Source organism: Oncorhynchus keta, unplaced genomic scaffold (assembly GCF_023373465.1).
Source record: "Oncorhynchus keta strain PuntledgeMale-10-30-2019 unplaced genomic scaffold, Oket_V2 Un_scaffold_6615_pilon_pilon, whole genome shotgun sequence".
NCBI lineage: Eukaryota > Metazoa > Chordata > Actinopteri > Salmoniformes > Salmonidae > Oncorhynchus > Oncorhynchus keta.
This window is the reverse complement of record NW_026290988.1, coordinates 57,191-73,462: the sequence shown is the minus strand read 5'-3', so window position 1 is coordinate 73,462 and position 16,272 is coordinate 57,191. Positions and strand designations below refer to the sequence as shown.

At 47.6% G+C, this 16,272-nt stretch overlaps 1 protein-coding gene and 1 long non-coding RNA gene across 3 annotated transcripts in view; one reads left to right on the top strand and one right to left on the bottom strand.

Annotated features, from left to right (window-relative positions):
* Positions 1-5,733, top strand: part of LOC127929335 (histone-lysine N-methyltransferase KMT5B-like) — a 44,668-nt gene extending 38,935 nt beyond the window's left edge. Inside the window, exons 8-12 of the mRNA XM_052517311.1 lie at positions 10-146; positions 399-604; positions 855-1,750; positions 1,977-3,047; positions 3,107-5,733. Coding sequence (XP_052373271.1) covers positions 10-146; positions 399-604; positions 855-1,750; positions 1,977-2,837 — 2,100 coding nt within the window. The 3' untranslated portion in view covers positions 2,838-3,047; positions 3,107-5,733. The remainder of the gene's footprint in view (positions 1-9; positions 147-398; positions 605-854; positions 1,751-1,976; positions 3,048-3,106) is intronic.
* A 17-nt stretch (positions 5,734-5,750) lies between these two features.
* On the bottom strand, positions 5,751-9,604 carry LOC127929338 (uncharacterized). 2 transcript variants are annotated; one of them, XR_008134517.1, is made up of 4 exons: positions 8,905-9,604; positions 8,321-8,860; positions 7,095-8,248; positions 5,751-6,898 (listed from the first exon to the last, which is right to left on the bottom strand). It is a non-coding gene; the product is annotated as an uncharacterized LOC127929338 (long non-coding RNA). The 2 variants fall into 2 exon arrangements; XR_008134516.1 differs by having other exon boundaries at positions 8,321-9,604.
* Positions 9,605-16,272: the final 6,668 nt, after the last annotated feature.

The following is a 16,272-nucleotide window of genomic DNA, read 5'->3' as shown; positions in this document are numbered from 1 at the left end:
GTGTTCCAGTTTGTGTCGACGGGTCGTGACACGGCCTGTGTCAAGGTGCTAAGGGACATCGAACCGGGAGAGGAGATCTCCTGTTACTACGGCGACGGATTCTTCGGGGAGAACAACGAATATTGTGAATGCTACACGTGTGAACGGTATGTAATGGTCTTGGACGTCCATTTTCTATTGATCTGAATAACAACACAAATCTCCTTTTTGTTTTTGTACATCGTTTGAGGTCATGTGACGTAATGGCACAATTAAATACAACAAAAAAAAAACACATTAAAACACTTTTTTTTTTTTAATAAGCAGTGTTTATTAATTTGTCTGGAGGAATAACAAGGCGTTACCCAAGGCACATGTTGTGACCTTTACTGGTCCTTTGTTTGTTTGTCCTTTTACAGACGTCTCACTGGCGCGTTCAAATCCAAGGCCGGGCTGCCGGCGGAGGCTCCGGTGATCAACAGCACGTACGGGTTACGGGAGACGGACAAGCGTCTGAACCGGCTGAAGAAGATGGAGGCAGGAGAGGGCAGCAGGAACTCCGACAGCCACTCTGTGGGCTCCCACACCGACATAGACTCTCAGGACATACCAAACACACACACATGTAAGAACAGGTTGAAACCAGGGTTGAAATTAGGGCTGAGGTTTGGGGTTCATTCAGTTTGGGGTTTTAGGTGGATCCCCTCCCCTGCTTGTATTGTTAGAATTCTCTATGCTGAATTTGGGGATTTTTTTATTTTATTTTAAATGTGTAAAACGAACCACAATTTGAACAGTTACTTCAAGAATGACGTTTAAATTGAATTTCTAAATGATCTGATGTTTAGTTTCCCACTCTTCTCCCCCCCCCTCAGCTGGAAGGAAAAGGACTTCCTCCAATATGAAGTTCAGCAGAACCAGAACTCAAAGCAGATCGTCTCTTTCCAGAGCACTAACCTCTACCTCACCTTCTAAACAAAGTCACAGAAACACTGGCAGGATACCAAAGAGACTCCGATCCAAACCCGCCACGCCTTCGCTCTCCAAGGTCCGGTTGCGCAGTAGATGCAGCAGGGGCAGAGGTTCGGAGCCCAAAGCGGCGGCGGCGGCCCGAGGGGAGGTGCTGGGTACCACCGGGCCTGGTCGCCTGGGTCTCCGGGAGCCGAGGACGTCGTCGCTGTGTAAGGCGGGCGTGTCGGTGAAGAAGGAGAAGGATGCACAGGGACCAGTCCAGACAGCACTGGGCCAGCGGGGGTGTCTGACCCGCCATGCGGCCAAGGAGAACAACACCCCGGCAGTCTGCGAGGGCAGCCAGAGCCAACCTTACACTTCCAGGACTCGCAGGTCCACCAGGACCCTGGTAAAGGTCCAGGACGCTGTAGCCGGGCCAGCTGGGGTTAAACTGGAGCCTGGGGGCCTGGAGGGCCACGGCACCGTCCCTGGAGGGGTGGAGATTAAAACGGAGCCTGCTGACCTGGAGCAGTACCTGGGCCACGGGTTGGGCTCGGAGCTGGGCGGAGGTCTGGGTGCTGGCTACACGAGCAGAGGGGTCTGTACCAGACGCAGCCAGCTCACCCAGCTCCGGCCCGAACGGACGATAAAGCGCGAGGACTCGTCGTACGGCGAGCTGTTCCCGCCGGTAGGGGTGGCCCCGGTGGCGTCCTCTCAACAACCCCGTCACCACCACAGTACTGCCGACACGGCAGACTGCGACAAGATGCTGCTGGGCCTCTCTGTCCCAGAGCACCACTGGGACTACAAGGGGAGCGAAGCCCTCCGGAGGGAGCGAGGGGAGGACAGGGGGAGCGAGGCCCTCCGGAGGGAGCGAGGGGGGGACAGGGACAGGGACAAGGGGAGGGAGCCCCTCCGGGGGGAGGACAGGGACAGGGACAAGGGGAGGGAGCCCCTCCGGGGGGAGGACAGGGGGAGCGAGGCCCTCCGGGGGGAGGACAGGGGGAGAGAGCGGGGGGGACAGAGACAGGGACAAGGGGAGGGAGGCCCTCCGGAGGGAGGACAGGGGGAGCGAGGCCCTCCGGAGGGAGCGGGGGGAGGACAGGAACAGGAACAAGGGGAGGGAGAAAGGGCGTCGGCATAAAGGGAAGGGAGGTTACCGGAGCCACAGGGGGGACAGAGCGCAGAGCAAAGGGAAGAAGAAACAGAGGATCACGCGCTACGACGCCCAGCTGATCCTGGAGAACAGCGGAGGGATCCCCAAACTGACGCTCCGCCGGCGCAGAGACAGCAGCAGCAGCAAGACCAACGAGCCCAGCGAGCCAATCAGCACGCAGCAGCAGGCTAGCAGCACCACCACGACGCCGCAGCCTACCGCCCAACCCCCGGTCAACTCATCTTCGTCATCCTCCTCCTCATCAACGTCCAAGATCAGCATTATGTTCAGGAAGGACCCGTCTCAGGACAGGGAGAAGGGCAGTTCCTGCAGCTCCTACCACGTGTCCAAGCTGAACGGGTTTGGGCCTCCCGGGCTCCACAGCACCAGCAGCTCCACCAAGCTGAAGATCCAGCTGAAGAGGGAGGACGACGGACGGGCCCAGACTCACACTGACAACAGGGGGGACAAGGAGGGCTGCGGTCTGGGTGGCGGGGCCTTCGGCCTGGAAGCCAGGAATGGTGGGAACCACGGAGGGCACAGGATAGAAAACATTGTGGTAGATGAGTCTTCGTCTGATGATGAGGAGGAGGAGGATGACGAGGATGACTACTTTGACGATGAGTTTGAGGACGATTTCATTCCACTCCCACCGGCGAAGCGGTTGCGTCTCATCGTGGGGAAAGACTCAATAGACATCGATATCTCATCCCGGAGGAGAGAGGACCAGTCTCTGAGGCTAAACGCCTGATAAAGCTCTCTGAATGGAGTTCATATCTGATATCTCATCCCGGAGGAGAGAGGACCAGTCTCTGAGGCTAAACGCCTGATAAAGCTCTCTGAATGGAGTTCATATCTGATATCTCATCCCGGAGGAGAGAGGTCCAGTCTCTGAGGCTAAACGCCTGATAAAGCTCTCTGAATGGAGTTCATATCTGATATCTCATCCCGGAGGAGAGAGGTCCAGTCTCTGAGGCTAAACAGTCTCTGAATGGCTAAATCTCATCCCGGAGGAGAGAGGTCCAGTCTCTGAGGCTAAACGCCTGATAAAGCTCTCTGAATGGAGTTCATATCTGATATCTCATCCCGGAGGAGAGAGGTCCAGTCTCTGAGGCTAAACGCCTGATAAAGCTCTCTGAATGGAGTTCATAACTGCGTCCCAAATGTCAAACTGTTCCCTGTGCAGTGCACTACTTTGTATGTGGTAAATAGCAGGACACTAGGTAGGGAATAGGGTGCCGTTTTGGGACGCAGTCCATCACTCCACCTTTACATGTACAGAAAACACTTGACTCACTAATCAACTGTTGTGTTGATGTTTAAAGAAGTACAGTCATTTAAAAATTAAAAATAAAAACTTAAAAAGTTGCACAAAAAAAACTAAAGCGAATCAGAAGGAAGATGTTTGTATAAATGAAAAGTGAATGCACTTCTGTCATGATTAATATTCATAATGAACTTGAATATTGTAGAAGGTGTACAGATATTATGGTGACTATCCTCTGTCCCACAGACAGACTTTATTGAACTTTTTATTTTAGATTTTGTCTCACAGTACGCAATTCTAAACTCTGTTGGCAAACCAGACTTTTTGTTTTATTTTATTTTTAATTTAGTTTTTGTAAAAAACCCATATTATATGGGGATATGGGTCCAGTAACGTTCTGATCCGGATCAATCCGTTCAGTTGTAGTAATAATGACAGGTTTCTATAACCGTTCAACTCATGAATGAACTCAGTCCCACCAACACACTGGAATCATAGTGGGTTCTATCAGCTGCTCATCGGGGTTGAGCTCCATTCCAATTCCGGAAACAAACAGGAATTCCGAATTGGAATTGGAATCTCAGTTTGCTTCCTTGTCTGAATTGAAATGGAATTGAGTCCAACCCTGCTCCTCCTGTCCTCCTGGCTGTGTTTTTTTTGTTATTCTCTAAGAGAACGTTGACCCTGGCTGCAATATCCCAATGTGTTTTAAAGCTCACACAGTACTGTTTACAGCATGATGGGTAAAATGGGTCATTGACAAGCCAACAAATGGACCAATGTTTTGGTAATTTTTAAGCTTCATTTCTGATTTCTGGAGCCTCTGATTTGGTTTTGACTAGATCGTATACAGCTACGGACATAATTAACTTCCTAGCAGGTTAGGAGAATTAGGTTAAAGGTTAGGAAACGGGTTGGAGTTAGCTGAAATGCTAATATTCTACCCGACTCCAACGTGCAACGTTTAATATTTTTGCTGTATACGAGGGGTGTCAAACTCATTCCATGGAGGGCCAAAGTGTCTGCTGTTTTTGTTGGTTGTTCCTATAAGACCTCGACAACCAGGTGAAGGGAGTTCCTTACTAATTAGGTGACCTTGATTCATCAATCGAGTACAAGTGGAGGAGCGAAAACCTGCAATACACTTTTTCGCCCTCCGTAGAACACACGCTGTATACCGTCTAGCCACAAGAGGGGTGGTTTAACGTTTGAAACACTAATCAGTTAAATGAATACACGGCGTGTACGCTGTGTGCTGGTTTTAAACACGTCATCAGGAAGTAACACGAAGAAGACCAGAAGGCAGGTTACAGAAAGACTGAATCATGGTCTGGAAAACGAGTTCAAACTCACTAGAGTATTTAGTTGTTGTTTTTCCCAAATCAGACATAATGAACACATGACAACTTCATAGAATATTATCCCCAACGAAATTAGTCATTTTCACAAACAGTATTAGGTGCCTTACAAACAACTCTTGGGGTATCTGTCGAAGGCCTAGTTTTTTAGAAAAAATGATTATCAGAAGGTGAAGAACTGTAGGTCGTCCCTCGGTAACTAACTATGGGAACACTTTCTCCCCCCAGTCTTTCTGTATAGTCTTTCTATTTGAGTTATTTTAGGGCTGGTTTCCCAGACATATTCAGACTAGCCTCGAACTACCAAGCTATTCTCCATCGACCGTGTTTTGTTTTTAAAGTCTTTAATCCTTGTCTGGGAAACCCGTCTTTTGAGTGTGGAAGTACTGAACTGCCAAATGTAATCAAGGGATCAACTGAGATGAATGTTAACTCCACTTTCTGTTGTCCTGTACTGTTCATATCACCAGCAAGCAGCGAATCACAGTGATAAACGAGGGGTTGTGTTCATGAAGGCACAAAAAGAGGAGGGGGGGGGGGGGGGCTTCACTGAAATGGGAGGGGGCTTCCTTGACTTGTCCAATAAGAAATTGTCACTTTTTTTTTTTTTTCTTTTTTTCTGTTGCAAAACATTTTCTGTTGTGTGCCCTAATGAACACAACCCTGGCTATACGTGTACCTCCCCCTGTATGAGCGTCAGTCACTCTCCATTCTGTACTGTTCTCCAGGTGTTACTGTGTGATCTTATGTTCAATAGCCAGCTGTCGACATTTCTGATTGGATGAAATTCAATAACAAACAAACAAATGAAAGAAATGTGAATCGTTTGCAGACATTTTTAGTGTTGCGTTGGAGTTAGTGGGGGAAAACACACTTAAAAACAGACCTTTAAACCGGAGCAGTGCTTTTATGTCCAGTATGTAAAAACAGAAATCACGTGAACACACCCTGTACTTATTTAACCGTTTTGGAATACTTGAAAACATAAAGCTTCTTTTGTGAGAATAAACTATTTTTCTGTGGTTAATGTCTTGCTTCTAAACATGTTAGAATAAGGAATTATTACACTTATTTTTTAAATGTTTTTTTTTTTTAAATTTTTATCTGAAATGTTTCCAATACTTTTAAGCCTACTGAGCGTGGAGCCTGGGTCTCGTATTCACTAGGAACCAAACGGCAGGGATCTACCAAAATTTGTCCAATAAGAACTGTTTTTCCCTATGGTGTACACTAATGAATACTACCCCAAGTGAATGCACTTCCCAGCCAATCAATATATATGATCAAAGTACCAGGGAGAATGAACACTAAGTAGGACTGGAGAAGTGGACCGTTTAAGTTGTACGGAGTACCCCTGGCATTCATGATAGAGGGCTTTTTGAAAGGGCTTTTCTTTTTTTTCTTTTTTAAGTCTTGGGACTAATGTATTTTTCACTAGGCTCTGTTGCCTGGATACAGCGGTTAAGCAGGAAGTTGTTTTCTATGTAGTGAGTTGGGGATGTTTGTCTGGTTTGACCTATATCATAACAACAGCCCATTTCACAGCCCTTGGCAGGTTTTACATGACTAATGTATCAACTAAAAACAGGCCGAGCACCACCTCCTGGAACTGACCATGTCTTAGCTGCAACTCAGCCTAGCTTAGTTTACAATGACTGTGGTAGCCTAGCTTAGCTTAGTTTACAATGACTGTGGTAGCTTAGCTTAGTTCAATACACTGACTGTGGTAGACTAGCTTAGTTTAAGACAATGACTGTGGTAGCCTAGCTTAGTTTAATACACTGACTGTGGTAGCCTAGCTTAGTTTAATACAATGACTGTGGTAGCCTAGCTTAGTTTAATACAATGACTGTGGTAGCCTAGCTTAGTTTAATACAATGACTGTGGTAGCTTAGCTTAGTTTACAATGACTGTGGTAGCCTAGTTTAGTTTACAATGACTGTGGTAGCCTAGCTTAGTTTAATACAATGACTGTGGTAGCCTAGCTTAGCTTAGTTTACAATGACTGTGGTAGCCTAGCTTAGTTTAATACAATGACTGTGGTAGCCTAGCTTAGTTTAATACAATGACTGTGGTAGCCTAGCCTAGCTTAGTTTAATACAATGACTGTGATATGTGGTAGCCTAGCTTAGTTTAATACACTGACTGTGATAGCCTAGCTTAGTTTAATACAATGACTGTGGTAGCCTAGCCTAGCTTAGTTCAATACACTGACTGTGATATGTGGTAGACTAGCTTAGTTTAATACACTGACTGATATGTGGTAGCCTAGCTTAGTTTAATACACTGACTGTGATATGTGGTAGCCTAGCTTAGTTTAATACAATGACTGTGATATGTGGAAGACTAGCCTAGCTTAGTTTAATACACTGACTATGGTAACCTAGCCTAGCTTAGTTTAATACAATGACTGTGATATGTGGTAGCCTAGCTTAGTTTAATACAATGACTGTGATATGTGGTAGCCTAGCTTAGTTTAATACACTGACTGTGATAGCCTAGCTTAGTTCAATACACTGACTGTGGTAGCCTAGCTTAGTTTAATTACAATGACTGTGATATGTGGTAGACTAGCCTAGCTTAGTTTAATACACTGACTATGATAGCCTAGTTTAGTTCAATACACTGACTGATATGTGGTAGCCTAGCTTAGTTTAATACAATGACTGTGGTAGCCTAGCTTAGTTCAATACACTGACTGTGATATGTGGTAGACTAGCTTAGTTTAATACACTGACTGATATGTGGTAGCCTAGCTTAGTTTAATACACTGACTGTGATATGTGGTAGCCTAGCTTAGTTTAATACAATGACTGTGATATGTGGAAGACTAGCCTAGCTTAGTTTAATACACTGACTATGGTATGTGGTAGCCTAGCTTAGTTTAATACACTGACTGTGGTAGCCTAGCTTAGCTTAGTTCAATACACTGACTGTGATATGTGGTAGCCTAGCTTAGTTCAATACACTGACTGTGGTAGCTTAGCTTAGTTTAATACACTGACTGTGGTAGCCTAGCTTAGTTTAATACAATGACTGTGATATGTGGTAGCCTAGCTTAGTTTAATACACTGACTGTGATATGTGGTAGCCTAGCTTAGTTTAATACACTGACTGTGGTAGCCTAGCTTAGTTTAATACACTGACTGTGGTAGCCTAGTTTAGTTCAATACACTGACTGTGGTAGCCTAGCCTAGCTTAGTTTAATACACTGACTGTGAGTCACTCTGGATAAGAACATTATACTAAATGACTAAAATGTTCCTGGAACAGAGAACATCTTAATCTGAAACTGCCAAACAACTGGACCTGTCAATCAGTCTGCCATGTTGATCCTGTATTCATAATGACCAGGCTGTGACAGACAGCTGAAATACAACTGGACCTGTCAATCAGTCTGCCATGTTGATCCTGTATTCATAATGACCAGGCTGTGACAGACAGCTGAAATACAACTGGACCTGTCAATCAGTCTGCCATGTTGATCCTGTATTCATAATGACCAGGCTGTGACAGACAGCTGAAATACAACTGGACCTGTCAGTCTGCCATGTTGATCCTGTATTCATAATGACCAGGCTGTGACAGACAGCTGAAATACAACTGGACCTGTCAATCAGTCTGCCATGTTGATCCTGTATTCATAATGACCAGGCTGTGACAGACAGCTGAAATACAACTGGACCTGTCAATCAGTCTGCCATGTTGATCCTGTATTCATAATGACCAGGCTGTGACAGACAGCTGAAATACAACTGGACCTGTCAATCAGTCTGCCATGTTGATCCTGTATTCATAATGACCAGGCTGTGACAGACAGCTGAAATACAACTGGACCTGTCAGTCCAAAGAAAGAGGGAGGTTTAATTCCAGAATGGTGAGGATTCAGGAGGACAGGACAACCCTACCCAGCAGAGGGAGCAGTCTCTGTCTTTACCACACAGGTTGCATCCTCCTATAATGAACCTGTGTAACAGAAGGGGGGATTTCAGCTTCAAGACTTTTCAATAAATCTGATGCATGTTTTCACTTATGATGGAACTTAGTTGACCTTAGTTGACCTACTGATTGTCCTTAGTTGAGCTACGGATTGACCTTAGTTGACCTACTGATTGACCTTAGTTGACCTACTGATTGACCTTAGTTGACCTACTGATTGACCTTAGTTGACCTACTGATTGACCTTAGTTGACCTACTGATTGTCCTTAATTGACCTACTGATTGACCTTAGTTGACCTACTGATTGACCTTAGTTGACCTACTGATTGACCTTAGTTGACCTACTGATTGTCCTTAATTGATTGTTTGTGTGTGTCGTGACCATTGAGATCTGCTGTTCTTAATTGTGTGAACATTGTTACCCACCCTCCTCAGACTGGAGCATCTCCTGGCAGTTCACACCCTCTTTATAAATTTGGGGATCACTGTTAGGCCTCTAGACCCTCTGTTAGGCCTCTAGACCCTCTGTTCGGGCTGCACGGGAGATGGAGATGATGGTGGAAAGTTGGGGAAGTTTGGGGTTAACTGGGTTAAAATCTTCCTAGAGGTCAGGAAAATGACATGGGACATTCCAAAATGGGGGATTTTTCCAAGGAAAAAAGTAATTATTGGTATTTTTTTAACATGGTTTAGAGTCAAACTACAGTTACAAGGCCTTTGAAAGGCAATTAGCCCTCTCTCATAGAGACATGTACTTAGCCCTCTCTCCTAGAGACAGACAGACACATGTACTTAGCCCTCTCAACCCTCCCTCCCTGTCTCTCAACCCTCCCTCCCTGTCTCTCAACCCTCCCTCCCTGTCTCTCAACCCTCCCTCCCTGTCTCTCAACCCTCCCTCCCAGTCTCTCAGCCCTCCCTCCCAGTCTCTCAGCCCTCCCTCCCAGTCTCTCAGCCCTCCCTCCCAGTCTCTCAGCCCTCCCTCCCAGTCTCTCAGCCCTCCCTCCCTGTCTCTCAACCCTCTCTCTCTGTCTCTCAACCCTCCCTCCCTGTCTCTCAACCCTCCCTCCCTGTCTCTCAACCCTCCCTCCCAGTCTCTCAGCCCTCCCTCCCAGTCTCTCAGCCCTCCCTCCCAGTCTCTCAGCCCTCCCTCCCAGTCTCTCAGCCCTCCCTCCCTGTCTCTCAACCCTCCCTCCCTGTCTCTCAACCCTCCCTCCCTGTCTCTCAACCCTCCCTCCCTGTCTCTCAACCCTCCCTCCCTGTCTCTCAACCCTCTGTCTCTCAACCCTCTCTCTCTGTCTCTCAACCCTCCCTCCCTGTCTCTCAACCCTCCCTCCCTGTCTCTCAACCCTCCCTCCCTGTCTCTCAACCCTCCCTCCCTGTCTCTCAACCCTCCCTCCCTGTCTCTCAACCCTCCCTCCCAGTCTCTCAGCCCTCCCTCCCAGTCTCTCAACCCTCCCTCCCAGTCTCTCAACCCTCCCTCTCTGTCTCTCAACCCTCCCTCTCTGTCTCTCAACCCTCCCTCTCTGTCTCTCAACCCTCCCTCCCTGTCTCTCAACCCTCCCTCCCTGTCTCTCAACCCTCCCTCCCTGTCTCTCAAACCTCCCTCCCTGTCTCTCAGCCCTCTCTCTGTCTCTCAACCCTCCCTCCCTGTCTCTTAACCCTCCCTCCCTGTCTCTCAACCCTCCCTCCCTGTCTCTTAACCCTCCCTCCCTGTCTCTCAGCCCTCCCTCCCAGTCTCTCAACCCTCCCTCCCGGTCTCTTAACCCTCCCTCCATCTCTTAACCCTCCCTCCATCTCTTAACCCTCAAATCAAATCAAATCAAATTTATTTATATAGCCCTTCGTACATCAGCTGATATCTCAAAGTGCTGTACAGAAACCCAGCCTAAAACCCCAAACAGCACACAATGCAGGTGTAAAAACCCTCCCTCCATCTCTTAACCCTCCCTCCATCTCTTAACCCTCCCTCCATCTCTTAACCCTCCCTCCATCTCTTAACCCTCCTTCCATCTCTTAACCCTCCCTCCATCTCTTAACCCTCCCTCCATCTCTTAACCCTCCCTCCATCTCTTAACCCTCCCTCCATCTCTTAACCCTCCCTCCATCTCTTAACCCTCCCTCCATCTCTTAACCCTCCCTCCATCTCTTAACCCTCCCTCCATCTCTTAACCCTCCCTCCATCTCTTAACCCTCCCTCCATCTCTTAACCCTCCCTCCATCTCTTAACCCTCCCTCCATCTCTTAACCCTCCCTCCATCTCTTAACCCTCCCTCCATCTCTTAACCCTCCCTCCATCTCTTAACCCTCCCTCCATCTCTTAACCCTCCCTCCATCTCTTAACCCTCCCTCCATCTCTTAACCCTCCCTCCATCTCTTAACCCTCCCTCCATCTCTTAACCCTCCCTCCATCTCTTAACCCTCCCTCCATCTCTTAACCCTCCCTCCATCTCTTAACCCTCCCTCCATCTCTCAACCCTCCCTCCATCTCTTAACCCTCCCTCCATCTCTTAACCCTCCCTCCATCTCTTAACCCTCCCTCCATCTCTTAACCCTCCCTCCATCTCTTAACCCTCCCTCCATCTCTTAACCCTCCCTCCATCTCTTAACCCTCCCTCCATCTCTTAACCCTCCCTCCATCTCTTAACCCTCCCTCCATCTCTTAACCCTCCCTCCATCTCTTAACCCTCCCTCCCTCCCTCCATCTCTTAACCCTCCCTCCATCTCTTAACCCTCCCTCCATCTCTTAACCCTCCCTCCATCTCTTAACCCTCCCTCCATCTCTTAACCCTCCCTCCATCTCTTAACCCTCCTTCCATCTCTTAACCCTCCTTCCATCTCTTAACCCTCCCTCCATCTCTTAACCCTCCCTCCATCTCTTAACCCTCCCTCCATCTCTTAAAACAGATTAACACAGATTAACACTGAATCAAATAAATGACCTTTGCCCAGCAGTAGATACAGAATCATCAGACCGCAAAGTTTTTTTTTAAAAAGCATCTATTTGTCGCCATCTCACAGGAAAACGGATGAAAAGTAAACTGCATTTTCAAAGTGTAAAGGTCACAGGAAGCATTCATATAAGATCCACTGGCTTGTATGTGTTATATCTTAAACAGAAGCAGAGAGAGAGAGAGGTGTGTTACCGTCAGCCAGACATCTCTGAGTAGAATGGCTTTGGTCATAAAGCTCAGCATTCTACTGGCTGTTCAGATCAGAACCATCCAGACCAGGATATCAGAACCATCCATCCAGACCAGGATATCAGAACCATCCAGACCAGGATATCAGAACCATCCAGACCAGGATATCAGAACCATCCAGACCAGGATATCAGAACCATCCAGACCAGGATATCAGGATATCAGAACCATCCATCCAGACCAGGATATCAGAACCATCCAGAACCAGGATATCCCAGGATATCAGAACCAGGATATCAGAACCATCCATCCAGACCAGGATATCAGAACCATCCATCCAGACCAGGATATCAGAACCATCCATCCAGACCAGGATATCAGAACCATCCATCCAGACCAGGATATCAGAACCATCCCAGACCAGGATATCAGAACCATCCATCCAGACCAGGATATCAGAACCATCCCAGACCAGGATATCAGAACCATCCATCCATCAGAACCATCCATCCAGACCAGGATATCAGAACCATCCATCCAGACCAGGATATCAGAACCATCCGTCTAGACCAGGATATCAGAACCATCCATCCAGACCAGGATATCAGAACCATCCATCCAGACCAGGATATCAGAACCATCCATCCAGACCAGGATATCAGAACCATCCAGACCAGGATATCAGAACCATCCATCCAGACCAGGATATCAGAACCATCCATCCAGACCAGGATATCAGAACCATCCATCCAGAACCCATCCATCCAGACCAGGATATCAGAACCATCCATCCAGACCAGGATATCAGAACCATCCATCCAGACCAGGATATCAGAACCATCCATCCAGACCAGGATATCAGAACCATCCAGACCGGGATATCAGAACCATCCAGACCAGGATATCAGACCAGGATATCAGAACCATCCATCCAGACCAGGATATCAGAACCATCCATCCAGACCGGGATATCAGAACCATCCAGACCAGGATATCAGACCAGGATATCAGAACCATCCGTCCAGACCAGGATATCAGAACCATCCATCCAGACCAGGATATCAGAACCATCCATCCAGACCAGGATATCAGAACCATCCATCCAGACCAGGATATCAGAACCATCCGTCCAGACCAGGATATCAGAACCATCCATCCAGACCAGGATATCAGAACCATCCATCCAGACCAGGATATCAGAACCATCCATCCAGACCAGGATATCAGAACCATCCATCCAGACCAGGATATCAGAACCATCCATCCAGACCAGGATATCAGAACCAGGATATTAGAACCATCTGTCCAGACCAGGATATCAGAACCATCCGTCCAGACCAGGATATCAGAACCATCCATCCAGACCAGGATATCAGAACCAGGATATTAGAACCATCTGTCCAGACCAGGATATCAGAACCATCCGTCCAGACCAGGATATCAGAACCATCCGTCCAGACCAGGATATCAGAACCATCCATCCAGACCAGGATATCAACCATCCATCCAGAACCATCCATCCAGACCAGGATATCAGAACCATCCATCCAGACCAGGATATCAGAACCATCCAGACCAGGATATCAGAACCATCCAGACCAGGATATCAGAACCATCCATCCAGACCAGGATATCAGAACCATCCATCCAGACCAGGATATCAGAACCATCCATCCAGACCAGGATATCAGAACCATCCATCCAGACCAGGATATCAGAACCATCCAGACCAGGATATCAGAACCATCCAGACCAGGATATCAGAACCATCCATCCAGACCAGGATATCAGAACCAGGATATCAGAACCATCCATCCAGACCAGGATATCAGAACCATCCATCCAGACCAGGATATCAGACCAGGATATCAGAACCATCCATCCAGACCAGGATATCAGAACCATCTGTCCAGACCAGGATATCAGAACCATCCATCCAGACCAGGATATCAGAACCATCCATCCAGACCAGGATATCAGAACCATCCATCCAGACCAGGATATCAGAACCATCTGTCCAGACCAGGATATCAGAACCATCTGTCCAGACCAGGATATCAGAACCATCTGTCCAGACCAGGATATCAGAACCATCTGTCCAGACCAGGATATCAGAACCATCCGTCCAGACCAGGATATCAGAACCATCTGTCCAGACCAGGATATCAGAACCATCTGTCCAGACCAGGATATCAGAACCATCTGTCCAGACCAGGATATCAGAACCATCCATCCAGACCAGGATATCAGAACCATCCATCCAGACCAGGATATCAGAACCATCCATCCAGACCAGGATATCAGAACCATCCATCCAGACCAGGATATCAGAACCATCCATCCAGACCAGGATATCAGAACCATCCATCCAGACCAGGATATCAGAACCATCCATCCAGACCAGGATATCAGAACCATCCATCCAGACCAGGATATCAGAACCATCCATCCAGACCAGGATATCAGAACCAGGATATCAGAACCATCCGTCCAGACCAGGATATCAGAACCATCCATCCAGACCAGGATATCAGAACCATCCGTCCAGACCAGGATATCAGAACCATCCGTCCAGACCAGGATATCAGAACCATCCATCCAGACCAGGATATCAGAACCATCCAGAGACCAGGATATCAGAACCATCCATCCAGACCAGGATATCAGAACCATCCATCCAGACCAGGATATCAGAACCATCCATCCAGACCAGGATATCAGAACCATCCATCCAGACCAGGATATCAGAACCATCCATCCAGACCAGGATATCAGAACCATCCATCCAGACCAGGATATCAGAACCATCCATCCAGACCAGGATATCAGAACCATCTGTCCAGACCAGGATATCAGAACCATCCATCCAGACCAGGATATCAGAACCATCCATCCAGACCAGGATATCAGAACCATCCATCCAGACCAGGATATCAGAACCATCCATCCAGACCAGGATATCAGAACCATCCATCCAGACCAGGATATCAGAACCATCCATCCAGACCAGGATATCAGAACCATCCATCCAGACCAGGATATCAGAACCATCCATCCAGACCAGGATATCAGAACCATCCATCCAGACCAGGATATCAGAACCATCCATCCAGACCAGGATATCAGAACCATCCAGACCAGGATATCAGAACCATCTGTCCAGACCAGGATATCAGAACCATCCATCCAGACCAGGATATCAGAACCATCCATCCAGACCAGGATATCAGAACCATCCATCCAGACCAGGATATCAGAACCATCCATCCAGACCAGGATATCAGAACCATCCATCCAGACCAGGATATCAGAACCATCCATCCAGACCAGGATATCAGAACCATCCAGACCAGGATATCAGAACCATCCATCCAGACCAGGATATCAGAACCATCCGTCCAGACCAGGATATCAGAACCATCCAGACCAGGATATCAGAACCATCCGTCCAGACCAGGATATCAGAACCATCCATCCAGACCAGGATATCAGAACCATCTGTCCAGACCAGGATATCAGAACCATCCATCCAGACCAGGATATCAGAACCATCCATCCAGACCAGGATATCAGAACCATCCATCCAGACCAGGATATCAGAACCATCCATCCAGACCAGGATATCAGAACCATCCATCCAGACCAGGATATCAGAACCATCCATCCAGACCAGGATATCAGAACCATCCATCCAGACCAGGATATCAGAACCATCCATCCAGACCAGGATATCAGAACCATCCATCCAGACCAGGATATCAGAACCATCCATCCAGACCAGGATATCAGAACCATCCAGACCAGGATATCAGAACCATCCATCCAGACCAGGATATCAGAACCATCCATCCAGACCAGGATATCAGAACCATCTGTCCAGACCAGGATATCAGAACCATCCATCCAGACCAGGATATCAGAACCATCCATCCAGACCAGGATATCAGAACCATCCATCCAGACCAGGATATCAGAACCATCCATCCAGACCAGGATATCAGAACCATCCGTCCAGACCAGGATATCAGAACCATCCGTCCAGACCAGGATATCAGAACCATCCATCCAGACCAGGATATCAGAACCATCCAGAGACCAGGATATCAGAACCATCCATCCAGACCAGGATATCAGAACCATCCATCCAGACCAGGATATCAGAACCATCTGTCCAGACCAGGATATCAGAACCATCCATCCAGACCAGGATATCAGAACCATCCATCCAGACCAGGATATCAGAACCATCCATCCAGACCAGGATATCAGAACCATCCATCCAGACCAGGATATCAGAACCATCCATCCAGACCAGGATATCAGAACCATCCAGACCAGGATATCAGAACCATCTGTCCAGACCAGGATATCAGAACCATCCATCCAGACCAGGATATCAGAACCATCCATCCAGACCAGGATATCAGAACCATCCATCCAGACCAGGATATCAGAACCATCCATCCAGACCAGGATATCAG